The sequence below is a fragment of the Stegostoma tigrinum genome, chromosome 1 (assembly GCF_030684315.1).
Source record: "Stegostoma tigrinum isolate sSteTig4 chromosome 1, sSteTig4.hap1, whole genome shotgun sequence".
Classification (NCBI taxonomy): domain Eukaryota; kingdom Metazoa; phylum Chordata; class Chondrichthyes; order Orectolobiformes; family Stegostomatidae; genus Stegostoma; species Stegostoma tigrinum.
Window position 1 is genome coordinate 151,859,453 of NC_081354.1, and position 27,123 is coordinate 151,886,575.

Here is a 27,123-nt window from a genome sequence, read left to right on the forward strand (position 1 = left end):
TCAACTTCATCAAATGTCCTCAATTCCATAATTCCAGTAGATTAGTCAAGTATGATTTCCCTTTTGTAAACTGCTGTTGACTCTGTCTGATCATGTCACTGTTTTCCAAATGCACAGCTATTAATTCCATTATGATAGACACAAGCATTTTCTCCACTACCGACATCAGGCCGACTAGACGATATATCCTGGTTTTCTCTCTTCCTCCCTTCTTTAATTTAACTGTTACATTAGCTAGTCTCCAATCCGTAGATAGTTCTTCTAGATTTTTGCCATTGGGGGTAGGAAGGTGCTTGTTCATTGACCTGTTTGCACTTGTTCCAGGCAAAGCATCATTACCTATAGACAATAGGTGCAGGAGGCGGCCATGCGGCCCTTTGAGCCAGCACCACCATTCATTATGATCATGGCTGATCATCCACAATGAGTATCCTGTTCCTGCCTTATCCCCATAACCCTTGATTCCACTATTTTTAAGAGCTCTATCTATCTCTTTCTTGAAAGTATCCAGAGAGTTGGCCTCCACTGCCTTCTGGGGCAGATCATTCCATATATCCACCACTCTCTGGGTGAAGATGTTTTTCCTCAACTCTGTTCTAAATGGCCTACTCCTTATTTTTAAACTGTGTCCTCTGGTTCTGGACTCACCCATCAGCGGAAACATGCTTCCTGCCTCCAGAGTGTCCAATCCCTTAATAATATTATATGTCTCAATCAGATCCCCTCTCATCTTTCTAAAGATAGCATTATTAGCTTAGTCACTCGGATTCATCTTGATTTAAAAGATACATTTGGTTTTGATGACAAGTATGGTGCAAGCATACCTAATCCATTCAAGGAGAAGAACAACTTAGCTGTACAGTTCTACAGTTAAATTCTTTCCTTGCTTGCAATTTTAACATTCAGAATTAAAGATGCATCATTAATTATTTAAGACTTTTTAAACAGGCTCAGTGAATGGAACAACCTGCCTTCTGGGGACATCTCATTAGCCAAAAGAAATAGTATGCCTTCAGTACAATCAATGACTGAGCATCTGTAGCTCTCAATGAATGAACAATATCTTTCCATATCTTAGTACCTAAAGGCTGATCCCTCATTCTGACACTACGGCCCTGACTTTCAGGCTCAATACAAGATGTTTTTGAAAAACCTTTTTGATGGGAATAATGCTTCATAAACAACCTCTTGTTGCAAACAAAGAAAATGCAGTGAGGTTGTCCAATGCATGAAAGGCTCGGCGTTTAACTTTGAAAACAAACTGAGTAATACAGGAACAGGAATGACTCATATCACAAACAGGAGACAAAAGGAATTTTCTTTCTATGACCAAATTCTACGAGGCATACAGTGCCGGCCACCTGGTTTTGTGATTCACTGCCTTTGTGTAATACATACCAACATTTCCTAAACGTCTCAGTTTGTCAAACTGCGTAATAACTTAACAATTCTGGTTAACGTGCTCACATGTGAGCACTGCTCCATAAACAAACATTCAGCTTACCATCCAGTAGCTTTCCATGGTGCACAGCCATTCCAGCCACACGTCCAATAAACTTGAAGTAAGAAAGATGATCTTCATTGCACAAGCCAGAATTTGGGTTGATCTGAAGTGTATAGTTATCCCTGTTTGAGAAATATATTAAAAAGAAGTTCTAAATATTGAGGAAACTAATTAGCCGTCATACAATAAGAGTTATTTCAGCAAACATAAAATCAATCTCGGGACATTCTGTTCTTCAGTGCATCAGGTTCAGGCAGGTTTAAGGTGATTTGAATTTCAAGCAGCATTTTACTCTCGGACAAAGATGGTTAATGTTTCAATATCATCAACACACATTCACACATAAAGATTGGAATAAGTAAAAACCAAAGTGTCTATTTCTAAATCAAAAGAAACTCAAACAAAATCAACACAAGTGATTAGCTTAACTTAATTCATGTATCATTGCTGGCAGCCAACGATTTTAAATATTCGGCTAGCAAAAATGGCTGTTAAGTGAAATCAACAGTTATAAAGCCCCTGATCATTGTAATATAAATCTCTTGGAAAACTAGACAAATTGCATTGAAAGGCTGTTATCCTGGCTGGAAAATCCAAAAGTGTGAGCTCACAGTCTCAGGATAATGGATGGATTAAATGTGTTGGGATGACAGGAGGCAAAATTTATTCACTCAGAACGTTGGAGTTTTCGGAATTCTCCGCTGACAGTGACCCAGGATACTCGGCTGTTCGCTATATTCAAGATGGGATCAATAGATTGTTGGGCACTAAGGGAATCAAAGGATATTGATTGAGGTAGGAAAGTTGGTTTGGTATAACATTTCAGCCATCACCTTACTGAACAATGAAGCAGAGTACGGGGGAGCAATGCTTATTACTTTTTGATTCCCTATGTTCTTGTGCCATCAGGTTGCCTCAGTGGCTACATTTTTACTGTCGTCAATTTTGTACTTTGTACATTTCTGGTAGTCAACCAGCACAAAGTTCTCTGAAATAATAAGTGAATAAATAACTTGACAATATATTTTTAAATGGCACTTATAAGCGTAAAATACACGTCAGGTCTTGCACAAGAGCTTCAATGTCCATTGAAGAAGTCAGATTCCCGGTTTAATTTTAAAACGTTATCGCTTCACAACATGTTGAATTATTATTCTGGATTGTATGATTAAGACAATAGTAGTCACTGGAATTTTGAACCTTCTGACTGAAAATAATATGGAAACAAACTGACAGAAGGTCATGGAGCTCCCCAATTCTGTAGGATTGTAATTGTGACATTAACAACATTTTCTTTGCTACTGGTCAACAGTTCTCCACTCCTGTTTAGAATTTCATCTTAATTATCACAATATAGATAATCTGTTAGTCCATTATACTTAACAGATTAAGCTTCTATGTTTAATTCACTTGAATGATCAAACTTGCATGAACTCGTCCTGAATGGATGTATTAAGTTTTGTTTTAAGATAGTTGAAAAAGTTAACAGACTAGTTAGAGAAACTATGTCCTCTAGAGTGAAAGTCTAATACAAAGAGGCAGAACCTCAAAATTAGAGATACGGTGCTCAGAATAGGGTCAGAAAGCATCTCTTCACACAAGAAGCAGTAGAAATCTACAATTTTGACCCCAAAACGTTTCTGAACCTAGACAACTAAAAATATCAGAACTAAGATTGATGAATGTTTGTTAGCTAAGCGTAGCAAACATGTTGGAAAAAGGGTGCATTGAAAATGGTACAGATTATCCTTGATTTGAATGAATGGGTGCAAGTGACCAAATAGCTGTTTTGACCCATCTACATGAATTCCAAGATGTTTGTTAAATGCAGAAATTGTGTTACAGTATTTATATGTAGTAGGGCAAGTTAGTGCAGATATAAGATATTACATACGTACGTGGCTGAATATTCAAAAAGCCCATAGTAAGGATTGAACATTTCTTTAGACAAAAGGAAGAACCACTCTCTTGCGACACCCCCATAATCAAGTCCTTTCTCCGACTCAAATTCTATCCAAAGTCTGGCCTTTAGTACATCTGGTCGTTTTAATGACATAATTCGTCGATAAGACTCCTCTAGGATGTTGCCTCTATGCAGCTTCATTTCAAATCTATTGGGTATATCAGCCTGGAACAAAAATATAATCATAAATCACCTGTGTGAAGGAACTTAAGAGTATTGTTGACAATTTTGTAGATGACACAAAGATAGGCGAAGAGACAAGTAATATTGTGGAGGCAGTGAGGCTCCAGAAGGAATTAACAGGCTCGGAGTGTGGGCAATGGAGTGATAACTGGAATACTATGTGGGCAAGTGAGAGGCTATGCACTTTGGTAGGAAGAACAGATTATCCTCTAAACATTGAAAAGCTTCAGAAAATTGAAGTACAAAGGGATTCATTCAGAATTCTCTTCAGGCTAACATGCAGGTTCAGCTGGCAGTAAGAAAGGCAAATGCATTGTTAGCAGTCATTTCAAGAGGGCTAGAATACAACAGCAGAGATGTACTGCTGAGGCTGTAGAAGGCTGTGGTCGGACCATATTTGGAATCTTGTGTGCAGCTGTATGCCCTGTATCTAAGAATGTTCTGGCATGGGGTGGTTGGGGACGGGTGCAGGTCCAGAGGACATTTACACCATAGAAAGGATTTTTCCTTTTTATCCACTCACAGGATGAGTGACTCTGGTAAGCAGTATTTATTGCCTTTCCCTAAGTGCCCAGAAGACATTTAACAGTCAACGATATTGCTGTGGGTTGGGAGTCACATGGAGGCCGACCAGGTAAGGATGGCAGTTTGCTTCCTTAAAGGGCATTAGTGAACCAGATGGGTTTTTCCGACAATCGGCAACAGATTCATGGTTGTCACTAGATTCCTAATTCCAGATATTTTCCAGTTGAATTCAAATTCCACCATATGCCGCGGCAGGATTCGAACCTAGAACGTCATCTGGATTTCTGGATTAACAGTCCAGTGATAATACCACTTGGCCCATGCCTCCCCATGAGCCAGGTGGTATTTTTCCAACAAGCGGCAACGGATTGATCTTCATCCTTAGACTCTTAAGTTGAGACTTTATTCGGTTGCATTTAAATTCCACCATCTGCTGTGGCCAGATTTAAAACAGGGTTCTCAGAATACTAACAGGGCTTCTGGGTTAATGGCCTAGCAATAATACCAGTAGGTCACTGCCTGCCCCATTGTTATTAAACTTCAAGCAGTGAAGAAAAGATTTACAAGGATGTTGATGGGATTGGAGGTTTTTGAGCTATAGGTTGGGCATTTTTCACCCGAGGGTCACAAGCAGAAGGGGCGACCTTATTGAAGTTTATAAAATCACGAAGGGCACATACAGGTGAACAGCCAAGATCTTTGTCATTGGATAGGTGAGTGCAAAACTGGAGGACATAGGTATAAAGAGAGGGAGGAAAGATTTAAAAAGGACTCAAGGGACAACTTTTTCCACAAGGAGGGTGGTGCATATATCGAACGAGCTGTTATCAGAAGTGGTGGAGGCTGGTACAATTACAACATTTAAGAAGTATCTGAATGGATTTATGAACAGGAAGGATTTAGAAGGATCTGGGCCAAATGTTGGGAAATGGGATTAGGTTTGGTCAGCGCAGATGAGTTGGACCAAAGGGTCCGTTTCTGCATTGTAGTGTTGTATAACTTGATTTATGCTCCTAGAGATGAAGGGTTATCACATGAAGAGTGGTTGAGGACTCTGGCCCATACCCAATGGAAGTTAGAAGGATGAGGATGAATTTCATTGAAAAATTACCGAAGAGAGAGAAGCCTGAATTCACCAGACATGGAGAAGATGTTTCTATTGATAAGAGAGACCAGGACCCATGTGAAGGGATGACCCTTTAGAATTGAGATGAGGAGGAATTTCTTCAGAGGACAGTGAATCTATGGAACTCATGACTGCAGAGGACTGCGGAGGTTAAGTTATTGAGTGTAATTAAGACAGAGAGAGCTGGGTTCTTGATTAGTAAGGGAATCAAGGGTTACAGGGAGAAAGCACAAGAATGGTATTGAGAAATATATCAGCCATGATTGTATGGCAGAGCAGACTGGACAGGTTGAATTACCTAATTCTGCTCCAATAGCTTATGGTCTTATAAATGATTACAGCAACTCAGTGCCTCCAAAATCCATATTTCGCTGCCATCAGAAACGGCATATTCATTCAGGGTAGCTCAGGAAAACTTAACATTACAAATTTAAGGAATCTACATATCATTGATGCAAAACTAAAATATACAAAGCTGAATTGGTTATATATGTGAAAAAACACTCAATATACTGTAAGTGATAATGGGAACTGCAGATGCTGGAGAATCCAAGATAATAAAATGCGAGGCTGGATGAACACAGCAGGCCCAGTAGCATCTCAGGAGCACAAAAGCTGCAATGGGGTTAGGGTCTAGGCCCAAAATGTCAGCTTTTGTGCTCCTGAGATGCTGCTGGGCCTGCTGTGTTCATCCAGCCTCACATTTTATTGTCTCAATATACTAGAAGATTTTCTTTCAATCTGCACCTTACAAACGTCATTTTGGACCTCTGAAACCAACTCACACCAGAAAAACAAATACTGTTTATACATCCAAGCAATGTGCTAAATTTTAAAATAAAGCAAAACCAAACCCCGTCAGGAAAAAATAATGAATGTTCTGCATTTTCTTTTTGTGGGCTTGTATTTTGATGCCTGCTGCAAAATCTAAACAACAGTATGAGGGCATAGGTAAGTGCTCTGGTAAAAACCCTTACAGAAACTTTAACATTGAAGACAGAATTTGAAAATATTGAGGTTGGCTGGCAACGATGCTAATCCCAGCTGTTAAATAGCCTAAACTGTAAATTTATTTGAAAAACATCTGGACAGTCCTTTCCATTGGTGCCATTTAACAACATAGCTTTCCCAAAGCTGTTCACTACTTCTGGTCATGTATTTCCACTATAGTATGATCAAGAAGGTACATTCTTTGCACCCTGCAATGCACCACTCTGAAAACTATTTCTGAAACAACATATTGCATACTTACAGGCTTCTTCAGCTTCTTCCGGAAGTAGTCGTACTTCTGTTTGAATTCTCTGGAGTATGGCACAGCCTGCAAGAAAGCACAGGTACAGCAAGAAAGCAGATTTACAGTATTCACAATTCTTTTGGTTCTTAGAAAGCACAGATGGTTTTTTTTCAGAAAAAACATCTAAAATAACACTGGTTGATTTTAATTACTGGAAATTTGCCGCAACTGACATCACATTGAATGTTCTTCATCATCCAAAATGTAATTGTCTATTACTTGGGATGATAAAAATACTTAATTTCCTTTCAATTTTAATTAACTTTCCTCTAAATTCATGGAGTCAAACAATAAGGTAATGAGGGGCAGGCACAGGATGGATAGAAAGCTGCTGTTCCCTTTAGTTTAACTGTCCATAATGAGGGCATGATTTTAGCGTGACATACAGAAGGTTTAGAGGGAATTTGAGGAAAGGGTTTTCACCCAGAGGGTGGTGGGAATCTGGAATACCTGGGAGGGAGTCGTGGCAGGAAAGCTTACAACCTTTAAAAAGGAAATGGATGAGCACATGAAATGCAGTAACATTCAAGACCATGAGCCAATTGCTGGAAAGCAAGATTAGTGTAGCTAGGGTGGAATTCCTAACCATCTGCCGCAAAAGTAATAGCTGTGCCATTCAGTTTCCTCTCACCCCAGAAGAGGAAACAGCCCACAGTAACAGCATAGAACATAGAACAATACAGCGCAGAACAGGCCGTTCGGCCCTCGATGTTGCGCCGACCTGTGAACTAATCTAAGCTCCTCCCCCTAAACTATCCCATCATTATCCATATGCTTATTCAGGGACTGTTTAAATGTCCTTAATGTGGCTGAGTTAACTACATTGGCAGGCAGGGCGCTCCACACTCTTCCCACCCTCTGAGTAAGGCACGAAGAGTTAAAATGGTTAGTTGGCTGCCTGACATTCAGCTCCTCATGCTTTATGTGGACAAGGATCCTGACACTAAATAGCCAACTGACCATGCTCAAGCCCCTGTCTTTGACTATTTGTGCCATGACTCCCTGAATGAAGGCCCTCTCCCTTGACTTGAGGGAGGCCTAATGCCAATGGCAGGCTTCCTGGATTTCTGTCTGCACTAAAAAAGCAAGAAAAGGTAATATGAGGCTCGTAGTCTTGGCTGGACGGGAAAGGCTCAAAAAGCCAAGGTAAGACAGGCAGAAAGACAGACAATGCCAGAGAAACTTAGTAGGTCAGGGTTAATTTAGCCTTGTTCAATGTAATCTAGTTCACATTCCATCCATATTAATTTGAAATCCTCATTTTTGCCACAATCCTTCAAATGTTGCATTTTGCTCTCCCCATCCTCAAATGATTACATGTATCCTTCTGTTCTTCCACTTTTGGTCTGCTTTGCATTCGATGTCCTTCCATTGGGAGAACAACTGGATCCTTTTACCCTCTATGAAGCCTGAATCTAGCTACCTTCCGTGCCTTGAACTTTGTCTGCTTTACCTTCCCGAACTATTATTCTGCTGTGGCACTGGGATTCATTTCTGCGTATTATCAAACACCCACAAGTAGTTGTTACATTAAAGCGCTGTTTTTTGCAAGTTGTTCTTGAAGGAGGAGAATACTGCAGCTTATTTGTAATGTGCTATTGAACAGTGCTAGGGATTTTGCTTAGTTCAAATAAATCACTGCCTATTTCGGATAATCCTTCATGCTATTATCTTTGGCAACTCTGCTATATTGATTATTCTAAAACTAACAGCACACAGTTTGCGGTAAACAGTTTATCTAATGGAACAAAAGACTCTTCAAAATAAACCACACAAGGAATTCAAAGCTAAAGCTTAACATCTAAATGATCTGAATTGACATTTAACTCTTAAGCATCTGTTAGGGTGAGGAAAATGAGACGAGGAAGAAAAAAAATGTGCTTCCACTATCATTCAAGTGTGCACAAGCTGTGATTCATGGCGCCCTGAACTGTGTGCGCGCCACCCGATTGTAAATAGAATAGGTTTTCAGCTGAAAACAATGACTGGGTGAGGATGGACATAAAGGTTAGAAGGGAGGCAAGGGGGCATTATGAGCTGAAAATATCAGGAGAAAATGACAACATGAAATTTTAAAATAACCGTCAACATTTTATTACTTACAGGACCGGTAATGGCTGGATTCTGTAGTCTAGGATCCTCCCATTGTGTGATTTTGGTATCTACACAAGAAGACAGCAAATCATTTCTTACTATAAAGTTATAGAAATGATGAAATCTTATGAAATCAATTGAAGACATCCGCCCTACATATAGAAAATTAAAAATATATTCAGTCAGATAACAGCTTACGTGTCAGTAATAAAGATTCACTTGCATTGGTTTCTCAAATGGCCTACTCCAGCTCTTAGATAATAAAATGTGAGGCTGGATGAACACAGCAGGCCAAGCAGCATCTCAGGAGCTCCTGAGATGCTGCTTGGCCTGCTGTGTTCATCCAGCCTCACATTTTATTATCTTGGAATCTCCAGCATCTGCAGTTCCCATTATCTCTGATACTCCAGCTCTTATTTCATTTTTTAAAATGATTTTAGTAAATGACAGGGTCTTATTCTTTTTCTAACAAACTCCAAACATGTAAAACAGAGACTGGTGTAAAACCTCTTCAGGTCTAGCAGCATTTGTGCAGAGGAAGCAGAATTTCAGGTCAAGTGACCCTTCTTCAGAATGTGAAACTGAAGAAACTGCTAAAATATGATGCCGTGATCGTGACTCCATAAAAACAAATTAGCGAAAATGTCACTGTGTGAAAATTACAAATGCAGCAGGAGAGTAAAGAGAAAAGAACTAGCCAAAGGATGTGAAGCAGCCAGCAGGAATGTAAGAAGGAGAACTGTCAACTTAAAATCCAAGAGTTAAAAAAAAAAACAAGAAAACTTAAATACTGCTAGAAGGCTATCCACTATGTGAGCAAGGCTAGTTCTTGGCCTCAGCTTCCTCTAATGTTTTCTCATGACTTAGGAAAAACAGAAGGGTACCTCTATGACTCGACTGCAGTTTTCAATATCTGAATATTTATGCATTGACAATCAGAACTGAACTTGGCACTGATGGTGTAGCCTAATAGAATGCTGTACTGTATGAGAATATCTTTTAATTCGTTTTCATCAGTTTTGGCCACACATTGTTCAATTTTGATGATTGCTTTGCATTGTTTGAACATACTTGGTACTACTTTTAAGATTCCTGACTGTCTTTCCACTTTATTCTTGGCTACTTCAACACAATTCACACATACCTTATGCATTGTTCTTTGTTGTTCTTCAGTCATTGATTGGCCTATATATGTCACCAAATATTCTGTCATTTCTGAGTTACTAGCTTTCATTCATTTTTTAAATTGAAATTGAATTCATCATTCATAAATTTGACTGCATTATAGTGAGTTTCAGTTTACTTATTTTAAATGAAAATAGTAACCGTAACACAATAGCAAACTCTGGGGAACCATGCTGACACAAATGCTCCAAAGGGCACTCATTTCTGTCTATCCTACAGGCAGTTTCTTATCCTTTCTTAGGCTTTATCCAGAATCTCACCATTCCTGAGTTTGGCTGATGGTGTTCCACCAGCTGCCTAGTCTAAGCCTTTTGAAAGCCTAGGCACACTGCATCTTAAAGTGTTCACATGTCATTTGGGATGTTACTATTTCAATCAATTAACAGCTTAGGTATGAGTTTGCTTTTCTGAATTCACCATGGCTATGGTTGACAACATTATTATACAGATGCAGAATTTCACTCTTGATAATCTCAACTATTACATAGTGAATGGAGCTAAATTGATAGATCTGTCGACAGTGGGTGTCTATTTCTTCACCTTATTAAAAACCAGTACCACACTAGGACGTTGTTGTCTTATTTTCCTAATGTCCAGAAATTCGATGGTCCTAACTTTTCTGTACAGAAGTAATACTCGCCTATCTTTGGACTACTCAGTCATTTGCACTTAACAAAGTCAAAGTAATGAACAGCTTTCGATTGTTACAATTTTGTTGATCAAAATTGCAGTCTGTTATAAATGCCCTCCTCAGCACCTTCTAGGGTAAATATATTCCCTGATCATAGCCCAAATTTGATGTCACTAAACTAAAGGGTGTGACTATCTCCTGAAACAGCATTCAGGTAGTGCTCTGCCTCCCTGATATATGGTCATGTCCATAGCTAGGCTCCAGCTCATCAACTCTGAGCTAAAGTTCCTTAAATAACCAACACTTGCACAAGACGTGACAATGGATCATACTGGTGTCCACCAGCACCCACATACTGCAGCTGCAACACCTGACCTGCACAACTATCTCGATTTTATTTTATCAATTAATTGGTATGTTAAATATTTTAGAAGCTTACTTCTGAGCTGTAATCTTCAGCATAATCACATCTCCCAATTTAAAATGAGTGGCCAAGAGAAACACGGAAGAAACACTCAGCAGTCACCTACCTATTTTCTCCCATGACATCACATTTTGGCTCTGGCAGATAGAAACAGATTTAATAGACTCTCTAACAACAGTTTTTTTTAATCTCCTGCTGCTGCTGCCCTTCTCATGCTCTCCCAGTCTGATTCACAGTGATGATAACCCACAACACATTCCTTGCAGAAGCGAGAGATGGCAGCAGGGTTTCTTTGAGTAAGCAGCTTTTGCTGCCAGCGGGTAGTCCTTCAGCTACAGAAGAGACTTGTGCGATCAACAGAGATCCCATCCTGAATTCAGACGGCATCCACCAGGTTTTAATTGGTAGTCTTCCCACATTAGGTAGGAAAATGTTCCACTTTCTGCTACCTGTCTCTAACATCTAAATTAAGCCAAAACATCCTAACACCTTCAAAAATGTCCTTTCCCTTGGACCCTCTGTTTTTGCATACTCAATTGATACCATCATCAGGACATTCTACATTTTTTTTTAATAGAAGGGAGTTTTTTTTGGCTTTTGGCTCAACAGCACAGGTCACGTCATGACCAATTCATAAAAATTGCAATTTGTTCTAAAGATTGCTGTCAATAAAGAAAGACTAAAGTTTTTCATTTTCAGAATATGCCATCTTACTCACTGTGGTCTATGAAGAATGATCTTCCATCCAAATGGATTCGTTCCTCCCAGCCAGGCTTCAAAATGAAAAAACAATAAAAACATCTTTCAAATGATAGTATACTAGAATACTACTTACTTCACATCAAAATCTACAATTCATTAGAAAGCAATTGGGTTAAATGTTTCTTAGAAATTTCCGTGTATCAAATAAAATTCGTGCTCTGATTCAGTTCCACATATAGGAAAAGGGATGACAGTAAGGGATAGAGATTCAAGTCTTTGTTCAGGATCAACAAATTCCAACGAGATATATTTGCAAGAACAATTGAGAAAAATGAACAAAAAACGTTAAACTAAAAAGTCAGCCAAGTATTAAACAGCTTGACAGTGTATTCAAAAATTTGAATCAGATTTGTTTTTAAATTATTTAATGTTTCACATTAGCATTAACTTGCTGTAAAAATTGATGTCTTGTCGACATGTGTGAAAGCATTGTCACACTGTTGGCATCCACACTGAATTGTGATTATATGTTAACATACTAGAAGAAGTTGAACATGTACATTAGACATATTTAGCTTCATACCAGGCAGTTTGCATGAATTGATACATAGGATGCCATTTATCTGCCTAAAAATGCCTGTACATTATGATCTTTATGTTGGAACTGTGCTCATGATGTAAGAACAATGATTTTGAAACAGAACTCTGTAGTTACTTATCACTGAGATATATCAGTTGCTAATTACATGTTTGCAAAAAATAAGTAATTTGTAGCACTAACCGGGAGAGGTCCAAGGTCGTTTGGATCCAAAGATGTCTTTGCTCTTAAGTGAACTGGATATTTCAGCCTTGGATCCTCCTAAAAAGGATAACTCAGAATTATCATATTATTGGCCTCAAAGAAAAGAAATTAGTAAAGTAATGAATAAATCTGGAATAAATTCATGTCTAATTGACAACAATTATGAATCTATTGGCTCGTCAGAAAACACATCTGGTTCACGAATGAATTTCTGGGGTGGAAGTCTGCCATACTTAATCACGCTGGCCTATGTATGACTCCAGGGTTTGAGGCATGTGGCTTGACTTTTTACTGTCTTCTAAAATGACTGAGCAAGCTGCTCAGTTGTTTCAAACTGCAACTGTGAAAGGACTTCAGGTGTACCTGAAGTCATCTGCAGAAAGCAGGAGTTGCTGATGGCAGGTCCCTACCTCCCCACCTATCTCCTTTTCTCTCCATCTTTGGTCCGCCTCCCCATCTCTCCCTATTTATTCCAGAACCCTCACCCCATCTCCCTCTCTGATGAAGGGTCTAGGCCCGAAACGTCAGCTTTTGTGCTCCTCAGATGCTGCTTGGCCTGCTGTGTTCATCCAGCCTCACATTTTATTATCTTGGATTCTCCAGCATCTGCAGTTCCCATTATCTCTGACACTCTTACCTTAATTTGTTAAACACAGTTTACTTTTCAATCGTTCATTCTGACTGCTTGTAATAAACCTCGCCAAACCTGAATACATACTAATCTTATCATTATTCATGAATGGTACGAGTTTCCCAAGAGCTGATATTGGACTAACTGGCCTGCAAGTATGCAATTTCCCTTACTCTACTTTTTTGAGCAGAGAGGTATACGTGCTGTTCTTTAAAAAGGCATTCTTGCCTACATTCTATGAAAGACTTTTGTTCTTAATTGCTTCCATATTCATGGCATTATTTAGGTGAGTTGTTTACAGTGGTTTGCAAAATAGATAAAAGGGTACAACATTGTTTGTACAACTGCTCTGTATCTATAAAGATGTGCCATCTGCATCACAATGTAATGCAACTCTATTTCTTCATTTTCCTGTCTTCATATTTTTTTTTGGTTTATTTTTCTGTCTTTTAAGATGACACAGGAGAGTGGTGATACTATACAACACTTTTCACTGTATTTTATAACAAGATACACATGACAATAAATACATCAAATCAAATCCTGGGGCCTAGGAAAATAAGAGACGACATTTGTTCAGCGCTGCATCATGTAAGATTTAGGAGGAGTAGGCAATTTGACCCTCAAGCCTGGTCTGCCATTCAACACAATCATGGATGATCGCATCTCAGCTTCAACTCCACTTGCCTGCCTGCTCTCCATAACTTTTCAATCCATTAACAATGAAAAATCTGTCCAATTCCTCCTTAAATTTACATAATATCCCAGCATCCACTGTACTCTGAAGCAGTAACTTACACAGACACACAACCAATTCAGAGAGGTAATTTCTCCTCACCTTTGTTCCACATCTGGCATCCCTTATCTTAAAACTGTGACCTTGCATTATAGATTGCCCCAAATAAAAGGAAACACTCTCTCTCTGTCTACTTTGTCAACTCCCTAAGTAAGATACTGCAATTAACTCTCTCCATTCTTTTAAACACAGGCTTATGCTACTCAATATCTCTTCATAAGACAAACTCATCTCTGGAATCTATCTAGTGAATCTCCTCTGAACCTCCTCCAGTGCAACTACATCCCTCCTCAATTAAAAAGACCAAAGCTTTCCACAATACTCCAGGTGCAGTCTCACTAATGTTCTATACAATTGTAGCAACACTTTACTACTTTTTAAACTCTATTCGTTTAGCAATAAATGCCAAAATTCCATCACCTTCTGTTTATCTGTTGTAACTACAGATTAGTTTTCTGTGATTCTTGCACAAGGACATTGAGATCCCTCTACACTGAAGCAGTCTGAAGTTTCTCTCCATTTAGATTCTAAGTTGCCTTTCTACTCTTCTAATCAAAATGGATTGTCTCATATTTATCCATATTAATCTAAAGCTGCAAAATTTTGGCCCATTTACCATATCCACTTGTAAATTTCTTATTTCTTTATCATCCCACCTATTTGAGTATCATCTGCAAATGTGACTATAATACCTTCTATGCCTGCATTCAAATCAATAATATTGACAGTAGATAGTTGGGGCCCGAGGACCTAACCTTGTGGCACCCCACTAGTGACACCTTGCCACCCAGAAAAATATCAATTTACCCTGACTCTTTACTTTCTTTGTGTCAGCAAAGCAACTAACCAAGCTAATGAGTCATCATAACCCCAAATGATGTTAACTTGTACATTAACATTTTGTGTGATGCCTTATCAAATGCCCAGATATACCACAGTTATAGGATCCCCATTGTTCACTTTGCTTGCTGCATCTTTGAAGAACTCTAGCAAGATAGGAAAACATAATTTATACTTCATAAAACTATACTGGCTCTGATGGATTGTTTTGTCTTTCCAAATGTTCTGTTAATACTTCCTTAATGATGGATTTTAACAATTTCCCAATGCCAGATGTTAAACTAATTGGTCTATAATTTCTCACTTTCTGCAGTCTTCCCTTTTTGAATTAAGGTATTAATAGATCCCAATCCACTGGAACATTTCCAAACCCAGTAAATTTTGGAATATTATAACCAATGCATCCATTTTCTCTGTTGGTTTTGTGTTTCAAACATTTGCATCCCCCACTGTTAACTCCCCATTCTTGCTCCTAGGTGTCATCATTCACTTTAGATACTCTCTTCCCTTTTATATACTTAAAGAATATTTTGGAAGTTGTTTTTATATTTAGCGCTAGATTTCTTTCATAGCTTTTTGCAGTGCTTCATTGAAGGTCAAGGTCAAGGAACAGCATCACAAGTTCTGATTCAGCATTTCAAAGATTTCCAGACTCAAATCAGAGTTTAATCATTTCAGACTGCAATCTTGTACCCAGTTTATTTTGTGATCAGAGATAACGGAAACTGCAGATGCTGGAGAATCCGAGAGAACAAAGTGTGGAGCTGGATGAACACAGCAGGCCGAGCTGCATTTTAGGAGCACAAAAGCTGACGTTTCGGGCCTAGACCCTTCATCAGAAAAACTGAAGGGTCTAGACCCGAAACGTCAGCTTTTGTGCTCCTGAGATGCTGTTTGGCCTGCTGTGTTCATCCAGCTTCACACTTGTTATCCCAGTTTATTTTCTTTACTTTTGCTGGTTTTTGTTTATTATTCACAATTTTCTCCTTCCTAGGACTTGGAACAGTAGTTGTTCATCATTCACATCTCCTTTTGACAAATCTTTTGCATCTTTAATTGTCCTATTACCAATCCTCTTGCACAGTTAAGTTTTTTGTGTCTTAATTCTCCTGCTTTCAACCCTATCATCCAATCTTCCCTTTCCCCTGCCATCCTTATCATTTTTAATTTGTTTAAAATTAACACATCTGTAACTTTAGGAATCAACTTGAAACGTTAACTGAGTTTTTCTGTGCAGATGTTGTCGGATTTGCTGAGTATTTTGAGTTTTTCTCTATTTATTTTAGCAGTTACAAAAATTTGGCATGTTTTTAAAGAAAGTATTCAAGAGGAAATAACACTTAATATTCAATGATAATTTAATCAAGCTTTATTAAGTTAAGGTAGCAATCAAGGCTGGCACGACAGTGTAGAAAATCTATCCTTCAGAACAATCTTTGCACGCCCGGTACTATTCATGCAAACTCTACTTAAGAATATTTTAAACCTTCAGCCAGAATTAGCTTCTAATAAAGATTGTCTTGTTTTTCTCTGCAACAACCAGGAAACTTTAACAGGATCCATTCCAAGATTAAACTGAGCAAGCCATCCCAATGTTAAGAGAACAAAGTGTGTAGCTGGATGAACACAGCAGGCCAAGCAGCATCTCAGGAGCACAAAAGCTGATGTTTCGGGCCTAGACCCTTCTTCAGAGAGACCTTTGCTGATCACCACTCAATACTAAAGCCTCTAAGTGAAGAACTCAATTAATTTGATGTGCTAACTCCAAGGGATTGTTCATTAGATCAGACTTATTTAATCACATAGCTCATGTAATAGAACCAAACAATGTCTGCATGCCTGGCCTCTATACTGAAAATAAGTTTGTTTGTTACTGATTCACGAATTCAAAAGAGGAATAGCACTTTTTGGTAGAGCTTAGGGCTTACCCATGTTGTTGTTCTGCTATTGTGATCGATGAAGAATGGTCGGCCATTTGGGGCTATGCGCATTTCCCAGCCAGGAGGTAGGAAACTGCGCACAGACTTATGTTGTGACTTTGGTGAGTTATAAGGCGAAAGCTGTGGAGACTGAGGAGTAGATAAAGTGTCTTTTACAGCTCTGTGCATAGGGGGATCTTTAGCACCCTGAAAAGAATATAAATAGTCATTTATCAAAACTATTTACATGGACTGGGTATGGTCAACTTCATTTAACTAGTTTCCTGTATCTTTGTTGATTTTTTTTATTACTGCAACCTGCATGGCATCTGAGAAAATATGCTCGCTTTAGATAAACCATTCAACAGCCACTTTTATCATAGTTTCAGCATAATTAACATAATAAAACCTAAGATTTATATACCATGCATTGGTCCAGCCAATTAACTTGGGTACAGTGAATATAGTAATAAATATTGCAAAGTCTTTAACTAAATATCTTCAACCAAAATAATTACAATATTTCAATCAATGGAGAAAATAGGAAACTATAATGAAAGTCTTTAAATTTAAAAGATGACCAACCTTTCGTCTGGCTTTTTCATTCTTTGCATACAGCTCACTCTGAAACTAGCTTAACAATAGACCAAGTATCACCATGTTGAAAAATACTGAGGAAATGATCACTGCTGAACTTTCACACCTCACAATCTCATATAGCAGAAAATGCTGTGTAGAGACCACCTCTGAGCCAGTATTAATCGTCCACTTTTGGTGAGACGATTCTCCACCAACCAGCCACATTGGGAAGTCTGTCTGGCTGGGAGCTTTTTGCAGATCTTTCCCAGTGATTGAATATTGGTGACTGTGGGATGATGCCCTTAAGAAGGCATTAACTGCACTTTAAGCATCATCACCTTCAAATCTACGAAGTACTAAACTGGAGTGCATACAATCCAGATCCTAGTTAGGCAACATCTTAATTTTTAAGAATTCGTGTTCTGATTTACAGGTCTATTCATGTTCTCACCTCTGCCCATTTCACTGACCTCATGCATCCCAAAAAGCTTCCAAGAAATTTGACCTTGTTCAATTCTGACTTATGGTGCATCCCCTATTTTAACTGCTATATCATTAGCAGCCAAGCCTTTAGATGTTAAGGTTAGAAATTCAAAATCTAGTCACACTCCTGAATGTCTACAATATGTATGTTGAAGCTACTGCTGCATGCTTTAAGGAGGCAGTTTGAGTGTTCAAGAGTGCACTGAATGATAATGGAACGTCAGCATATTTAGAAGTTGGAACAGTATTTGACTTAGAAGGGAATTTTCAGATGTGGAGTTCCCAAAGCCTGCTTCCTTTGCCCCTCTCTGCAGTAGAATTAAATAGTTCAAAAGGTGCTAAGAAGCCTTGGCAAATTGCTGCGGGTAAAGGGTAAATCCATTCCACCTACATATTTCATTATAAAATTATTGCATAATCAGGTTTTAATACATTCTGGTAAATTACTGAGAAAATTTTAAGTGCTGCATTATGCAGGAAGCATTGTGCCATTGAAAGCAGATATAATTTATCCGTCTCTAGTTCAAGTACGTACACTCACAAGACTTCTTACATATCTCTCAGCTGCACTGACCTGCTTTGAACATAGTCATAAAAAGATAAATTTTCAGTTTATACATAAGTAGATATCAAGGTAAAACAACAATTGTCGGAACCATCTGAAAACCTGCTTTGTTAAAGATGACCTGAAATCCAAGGTCTAAATTACAAATCCACATACTATTACACAGCTTTTATTTGAGCATTAGCGTGGTGGAGTGGTCAGTTTAGTAAACATTGGTTGATTACTTCAATGAATGTACAAATAGTATTCCAAATGAAATGTGCATAACATTAATTTTGTAAAAAAAAATCAGAAAAGCTTTCAGTATGAGAGTACATGCAAGAGCTGTTTTACAAAGAAAAGAAGATAATCATTGTCACAGCTAAAGAATGTTAAGTGGATTAGCTGGGATGTACAGCTGGATGAAAAGGCGCACTGGCTGAAGGAAACAGGCAGGGGCAGAAGAAAGGAAAAAAATGGAATGTTAGGGTGATTGAGAGTCTTGTACGGAATCAAAGACACTCAACTCTCACCTCCAGTGGAGTTGATAAAGTTACTGTGGGTGAGCTGAGACTGCGAGGCCGTCTTATCTGAGGCTCGCTTAAAAGGCTGTTGCTGGCAGTTGGACCTGGTGTGCCATCATCTGCATGCTGGTAGTATGAAGAAGAATAAATTAGTAGTGGGTTCAGGATGACAAGCTGTGTTGTTCAGGTTACAGCAGAATAAATTCTATTGAATGGTTTACAAATTAAAGCTTTAAAAGACTAAACAATTCACATTTCTCATTTATACCACACAAAGTATTTATAGGAGCAAAGTATTTCATCTGAATAAATTTCTGGGCTCATATGCTGAGGCTGGAAAAAACCGAGTGTTTGGATTTTAGTTGTTTCACACCATATTGATTCCAAGTTTCCAGTGTTAAATTTACTGCCTTTTCTTCTTTTAAGAAAAATAATAGGAGGTTGACATTGTTGGGAAGGCTGGCATTTGTTAGTGCTGCAATTATTGTGATAAAGATACTTCGACAAAGCTATATTATAGGCAGCAAATTTGAAAAATTTCAAGTCAAACAAATAATATTGTATGTATTTCAGTAAAAATTCTTGGAAGGTCAAATTTGATTCCTTAATTGAATATTGAGGATAATTTTATCATATTAGAGTTAGGGGAGAAAATTACATCGTTAATAAAACAGTTACTGCACTATCATTATGAATTCCAAGAAAAACAACGTAGGCAAGGCAGAAAACCAAATTGCCCTTGCAAGTGTCACGTTTAACGTTTATACACAGTCCTGTGGTGTAAATTTGGGACATGTTTTCCTCTGCAAGTTTCATGGAACTTTTCAAAAGAGAAAATTATTACCTTACTTGCAGTTGCCAGGCCCAACAATTGGAGAAATTAGGCGAGAGGTGAATTCAGCTACAAAATGATCACCTGCAAGTTGCATTCGAGCTGGCTTTTCAGGTTTATCATAGCTTTGATTTGTATTTCTCATATATACATTTACCAAGAAGATCTGTTACACCTTGATGCATATCGGTTACCTATAATGCCTCATGCACAATACAACTTATGGTTCATACCAAAGATTAGAAACATTTCAAATACACAGGATTGGCTGCTTGGAACAGTTAGTATGTTATTATCTTAATAATAGCTTAACACCTTATACTAATCAAGTTTTAACTTTTTCCCTGAAATATATAGTTGCACCCATGGCTTAAAATTAATAGCAGGGGAGGTGATCGCCTAATCGCATTATTACTGGACTGTTAATCCAGAGGCTCAGGTTTGAATGATGCCATGGCAGATGGTGGAATATGAAAGAAATAAACATCTGGAATTAAGAGTCTAATGATGACCATGTATCCATTGTCGATTGTCAGATAAACCCATCTGGTTCACTGATGTCCTTTAGGGAAGGAAGCTTACCTGGACTGGCCTACGTGACTCCAGAGCCACAGCAAGGTAGTTGATTCTTAACTACTGTCCGTGATGGGCAATAAATGCTGGCCTAGTCAGTGATACCCACATCCCATGGTTGAATTAAAAAAAATACACAATAGCCTGCACGGTCAATGTGCTCGCAGTTAACAACATTTGGATTACCATGCATATCGAACAATTATTTTAACTCTGCCTTTGGCATCACTTGCAGTATCCTAAATTAGAAAATCAGCTTCCACAGAAGTAGCACAAGTCCGACTGAAACAGCAAAGCAGCTCTGGAAAAAATAAATCAAAGTGTGCTGTTATCTCAATGTTGTCTTGCTCTTCACAGTTGTAGGACAGTCTTCGTACCTGCACAATTGGACGAGTCCAAGTAGTGGTTCTGTTGTTATGGTTTACATAATAGGTGCGTCCCTTTGTGTCTTTCCGCTCTTCCCATCCTGGTGGCAAGCCAGGTGTTGAGAGCATATAGGCTGCTGGTGACTGCTTGTGCAAGACGATTACATTTGTTAGCATCCAGACAGTATATAAATTTATATGCTTAATCATTAGAGGTGAAACAAACAATGAATAGATAGCAGTTTACATTACCCAAAACCACAAAACAGAACCTCTTTATGAATCTTATAATCAGAGTTTTCTTTTTCTACCTGAAATTTGTGGCTCAAGTTAGTGGCTTACAGATAACATTCTGCTTAAAGTCAACAATATTCAGATTATTATGCATATTGAACAGTGTCTTAGGAATCACTTGCTGAATTCTAAATTACATCAATACTATTGATATCAATGATGATTTGAAAGAACAGTCAACAATCTACCAAACGCTTTAGCTGCTTCATGAAAATATAATATTTGAATTCTTCAGCACAGCTATTTGAACTCAATCATCTTGCTCCTCTTTTCTTGTAGTATACAAAAGTGTTCATATTCCTGAATGCACCAAATTTGCTAACTTTCCAATTGATATCTCTTTCCAATTATAACTTCCTAACAGGAAATGAATGGGTATTTGAAATTTGAAATAAAATAATTGAAAGGATCTTGACAAACTAGAGGGAGAATCGCTCTCTCAGAGAACCTGTGCAGGTAAGATTATCCAAAAGGCTTTATTCTGTGTTGCACAATCATAGTTGGCTCAACCTGCTGAGCACAATAAGCTTTCAAATACTGTTTTGCATTTCAAACTTGTGGTTTTTCTGGATATAATCTGAAATTAAGTTTAAATTATATGTATCTGATTCATCAGAACAATATTGTGACTGAAGAATAACATAGATTTTGAACGGATTTTTGGATATTCCTCAGTTCATTTAAAAGCTAGTAAAATGCACTACAGTATAATCTGTGGTTTTGGCATGGGCAAATTACTTTTGCACAATTGTGCTGTCTCTCAAGCTCATGATTCTGAACAGATCTATCAAAAAAGGAAACAATTTATCACAGTTGCCACGACTAAAAGGGAAGACTGATTATTTACATTCCACAGCCAATTTATTCCTATTTTGAGTGCAGTCACTGTTGTCACATAGGCAAACACAGTAGCCCATCAGTTGAGTCCCACGAGCAGCAAATGAAATGAATGATTAGTTAATCTGTTTGATGGTGTGGCTGTTTTTGAATACTGCCATGGGATCTTGCACATCCATCTCCACAGACAGGTGGAGCAAGAGTATAATCAACAAAACATGCACTACATAGAACATTACAGCTCGGGACAGGCCCTTCGGCCCTCGATGTTGTGCCGAACTGTCATACCGATCTCAAGCCCATCTAACCTACACTATTCCACGTACGTCCATATGCTTATCCAATGACGACTTAAATGTACCTAAAGTTGGCGAATCTACTACCGTTGCAGGCAAAGCGTTCCATTCCCTTACTACTCTCCGAACAAAGAAACTACCTCTGACATCTGTCCTATATCTCTCGCCCCTCAATTTAAAGCTATGCCCCCTCGTGCTCGCTGTCGCCATCCTAGGAAAAAGGCTCTCCCTATCCACCCTATCTAACCCTCTGATTATTTTATATGTCTCAATTAAGTCACCTATCAACCTTCTTCTCCCTAATGAAAACAGCCTCAAGTCCCTCAGCCTTTCCTCGTAAGACCTTCCCTCCATACCGGGCAACATCCTAGTAAATCTCCTCTGCACCCTTTCCAAAGCTTCCACATCCTTCTTATAATGTGGTGACCAGAACTGTACGCAATACTCCAAGTGCGGCCGCACCAGAGTTTTGTACAGCTGCAGCATAACCTCTTGGTTCCAGAACTCGATCCCGCTATTAATAAAAGCTGAAACACTGTATGCCTTCTTAACAGTCCTGTCAACCTGGGTGGCAACTTTCAAGGATTAGAACTACATTAGAAGACAAATAGCCAATGTGTCTTTGGCTGCTCTTTAAAAGGGCTAACAAATTGCAACCCCTTTCCTACTTTTTCCTTTTCAAGATGTATATCTAATTCCCTTTGAAAGTTATTAATAAATTTGCCTCCACCACCTTTTCAGGCAGTGCATTCCAAATCACAACTACTCATGACATAAAAATATTTCTTTTCTCTTCTGGAATTTTTGCTAATTGTCTTAATTCTGTATCATCTGGTTACCGAGCCTCTTGTCAATGGAAAGAGTGTCTATCGATTTTCAATATCCCATACCGCTTTGAGTAGCACTATCAAATCTTGACTTAATATAGTTTAGAAATGTAAGTATTGCAAGCATCACAGTCAACCTGATTTTGTATCTTAATTAAAATAAAAACATTTTTGGAGTATCAAGACGTCACTACACAGGAATCACCAGAAGGCGTGGGTTAAAAGTTGAAATTAAAAAGAAGTCAAACTAATGCTTGGGTGCTGCTAAACTTTGTCTTTTTAGAATTGCATCATTTCTATGGCAAAAGGCAGTAAGGAGTGAGGAGTACCACAGCTTTGATCACCTAGGAAAGAATGAGTGAGAACAGTACACAGCACAATAGGTTGTGATCTTACAAGTAAAAGAAAAACTGGCAGACAACAGAATGAACAAAGTTCAGAGGATGAAGAGCTGTTCCCTGCAAGAAAGGGAACATGGTTCTGAGAATAAAGTTTATCCTTGTCCTGTTCAAGGTTGTAAACAAAGTGTTAGAAAAACTTGCAGCAATGCTCTGCAGATGCAGCTGAAGGGTAGAAAGTAATGAATTTCCAAAACGCAAGAAATACTTGAAATGAAATTTCAGTGACAAAGAGTAGTATTGCGCATACTCTATTTGTCTTATTCATGATTAGGCTGGAAATTTAAATCTCATACCACTGCTGCTGGAGAAGTTGCATTTAAAACACCTCATTTAAATTACCTTTGAATAATATTATTGAAATAGAAAATATAGCTGCAAAGGGGGACTGAGAGGTGTCATCATATTTAGCAGCCCACACAAATATACTTCTTCACAAACAAAGATCTACATATCTTAACCTCAAAATTATTTAATTTTATACATAAAAAAAAACACAAATAAACTGTTTTAATTGCAATGTGCATGTAGCAGTCTTTAAGAGAAAATGAAAAAATATGTTCAACTTATGAATGCAGAACAGAATTCTCACAAAAAGCTTGGTTTATTAGTGTCAAGGTAATGCTTGATTATAGATTGATAGGCTGGCCACAATGCACAAGGTCACTTGGTCTGCAGTGTCAATGTTGGCTATTTGCAAGAGTCAGTCAGTCCCTCTTCCTGCCCATTCCCTATCTTATAAATTTCTCTTGGTTACTTATCCAATTCCATTTAAAAATCTTAAACATATCTGTCTCTACCAAAGTTGTAATGCATCCCAGATCCTAACCACTGCCTGAGTTAAAATAAATGTCTTCCCCCTACTGTGCCATTATTTGTTTTGCCAATCACCTTGAATCTGTGTCCTCTGCCTTTTAATCCTTCTGCCAATGAAAACAGTTACTCTCCAATTTGCTCAGTCCAGATCCAAGATGATCTACATCAACTCTTTTAAACACTTTTCAACTTAGTCTTCTCATCTGTGAATAATAGCCTGGACCTTGTGAACCTATCCACATGCCTGAGGTCCCTCATACATGGAACCATTTTTATGAATCTTTACTGCACATTCACAATTACCTTCATAACTGTCCCAAAAGCAGTGACTGGAAATGGATATACTTCAGTTGAGAAAAACCACTGTTTTATAAAGATTTCATATAACTTGCCTGAGTTTGTACTCCCATTTGTAATGGTGAGAGTCCCTCATGAAACATACACCCAAGCCTCTCTGCTCCTGCGTGCATTTCAGAATTGCACCCTTTATTTGATATTGCTTTTCCTCCTTCTTCCTGCCAAGAAATGCTGCTACATGCCATAAAAAGGCAATACTCGACCTTCCATTTCTGTGATGTTGACTGAGGTTAAATTTTTGCAAGGACATCAGAATTAGTTCCCCTTCATTACTAAGAAATTGTGTCATGGGACTTTTTGCATTCATCCAATATGGCAGTCAGGATCTCTACTTAAAGTTTCACTGAAATGATGATACCTCCAACAATTTATCAATCCCTCACTTCTGCAACATAGTTGTTAGTCTTGGTTTTGTACTCAAAATCCTCGAGTGAAGTTAAACTTGCAACCTTTAGGTTCATAATTGAGACATGTACCACCTAACTCCAGTAGACATCAAAATAAACAAGTCAATAAGCCTACTGCTGAAAAAATAAAAATTGAGAAAATGTTTTTGTCTTGCACTTATCAGGACATTCACAAGAATAGCAATCTAAAGGAGAATAACATTTTATACTAAATGATAAAACAGTGGTGACTGGTTGAAAAGTGGACGCTAACTGATAAAGTCGTTGCCATGAAGAATACTTCAGTTACATAATGATTCATATTTAGCTGCCAAGTTTTATTTAAATTTAAACCAGGCAGGTTGACCAAGATTTCTGGAAGTGCAGTTGAAACACAAGCGAATAACACCACAAATAAAAGCCGTTAGAATCTTGAGATTTAGAAAACTAGTGTACAGCAAATATTAATACAAAATACTAACTGAACTACAACTTAGATCATGGAGAACAATTTCATGGGTCTGATTATTAAATTGAAATGCAAGTCATAGAGAACAACAGAGTTTCATGACATTGATTCCATAAATACAAAAGTCTTGTGATGCTAACATCACTTTTACTTGATTATAGAAAGAATATAATATGTTTATAAAATTAGGAAAATCCTTGATGGTGATGAGGAAAGGGCTATCTGGGTCTGATTGGGGAGTAATGATGATTATGAATTGAAATTTATTTTGCGGCAAGTATATGGGGGTTGAGAGCAGGTCTTTGCACAGAGGTCACTGGGGGATAGAAGATACTTCAATTGGAGTTGACTGAGATAGAAACTATTGTTAAGGGTGAACTGGATAACTATTTGATGCAGAAAGAGGATGTCGCAGTACTGGATTAAAGCTAAGTGATGAGCATTTTAATAAAATTGCTCTAGCAAAACCTAGCACAGATAGGATGCCTCAAATACTGACTTCCTCAAAGAGTGTTCAAAATATCTGCAGCTCATAATCATTCTCAGTGAATAAATAAAACTCAGCTGATTAGTCTTCCTTATCCTCTGTGATTTCCAATTGTTGGGATAATGACAAACAGAAAAAAAGGGTAGGCAAAGATCTAGCCATACTAATCTGAAAATCTCTAATCTGAAAACTGCCTGGAAAAATGGGTGCAATAGGAAGAGTTCTTGGGGTGCCATGGTGATGTCTCTACCTCCCTATGAGAAAGTTAGAAATCCCATGACACCAGGTTATAGTCCAAAAGGTTTATTTGAAAACACAAGCTTTAGCCCTTCTTCAGGTATTAGTGAGAGAGGTAGTATCAGACACAGAATTTATAAGTAAAAAATCAAAGGTTCACACCATACATTAGGATGTACTAAACAAACCCAAGATGCTGTTAAATCTTTAATCAATTAGACAGTTTCAGTTCATTAATATGTTTATCTACATATAAACCCCCAAATTCCTTACAAGTCATGGCCCTTAGAGAACTAAAGGTTTTATCAATGTGAAGAAGTGACATTTTAGGCCAGACAATGCATGTTATGTGAGATCTTGTTTAGAACCTTTGTGTTTTAGTTAGGAGTCAGACTGGTTTTATTTCTAAAGCAGGAATTTATAAAATGCCATATTGACTGACTGTCTATAAATTGTGTGTTGAGGCTCCAAAAGCTTGTGTTTTCAAACTAACCTGTTGGACTAAAACCTGGTGTCGTGTGATTTCAGGCCTTGTCCACACCAGGCCAACACTGGCACTTCCACACCATCTCTATGAGAAGGATCCAGGTTCAATTCGAGTTAGGAAGCATGGACTGGGAGCAGTTGTTCCATGGTAAGGGAACTATAGACATGTGGAGATGGTTTAAGGAACAGTTGTTGGGAGTGATGAGTAAATATGTCCCTCTGAGACAGGCAAGACGGGGTAAGATAAAGGAACCTTGGATGACGAGAGCGGTGGAGCTTCTAGTGAAAAGGAAGAAGGTAGCTTACATAAGGTGGAGGAAGCTAGGGTCAAGTTCAGCTAGAGAGGATTACATGCAGGCAAGGAAGGAGCTCAAAAATGGTCTGAGGAGAGCCAGGAGGGGGCACGAGAAAGGCTTGGCAGAAGGAATCCGGGAAAACACAAAGGCATTTTACACTTACGTGAGGAATAAGAGAATGGTCAAAGAAAGAGTAGGGCCGATCAGGGATAGCATAGGGAACTTGTGTGTGGAGCCTGAGGAGGTAGGGGAAGCCCTAAATGAGTTTTTTGCTTCTGTCTTTACGAAAGAAACGACCTGTGTAGTGAATGAAACCTTTGAAGAGCAGGTGTGCATGCTGGAATGGATAGAGATAGAGGAAGCTGATGTACTGAAAATTTTGTCAAACATTAAGATTGACAAGTCGCCAGGCCCGGAT

The 27,123-nt window shown here is 38.3% G+C and overlaps 1 protein-coding gene across 12 annotated transcripts in view; it reads right to left on the bottom strand.

Moving 5' to 3' along the window:
- nedd4l (NEDD4 like E3 ubiquitin protein ligase) overlaps nt 1-27,123 on the bottom strand; it is a 418,475-nt gene that overhangs the window by 41,142 nt on the left and 350,210 nt on the right. For 6 of the 12 annotated variants that reach the window (XM_059649474.1, XM_059649481.1, XM_059649480.1 and 3 more), the window contains 9 exons: nt 20,532-20,666; nt 18,759-18,875; nt 16,629-16,826; nt 12,413-12,490; nt 11,648-11,702; nt 8,699-8,757; nt 6,554-6,619; nt 3,403-3,632; nt 1,505-1,626 (listed from right to left, as the gene is read on the bottom strand). In XM_059649474.1, the coding sequence (XP_059505457.1) occupies nt 1,505-1,626; nt 3,403-3,632; nt 6,554-6,619; nt 8,699-8,757; nt 11,648-11,702; nt 12,413-12,490; nt 16,629-16,826; nt 18,759-18,875; nt 20,532-20,666 (1,060 nt within the window). The remainder of the gene's footprint in view (nt 1-1,504; nt 1,627-3,402; nt 3,633-6,553; nt 6,620-8,698; nt 8,758-11,647; nt 11,703-12,412; nt 12,491-16,628; nt 16,827-18,758; nt 18,876-20,531; nt 20,667-27,123) is intronic. The other 6 variants (XM_048520495.2, XM_048520425.2, XM_048520357.2 and 3 more) reach the window with 3 other exon arrangements.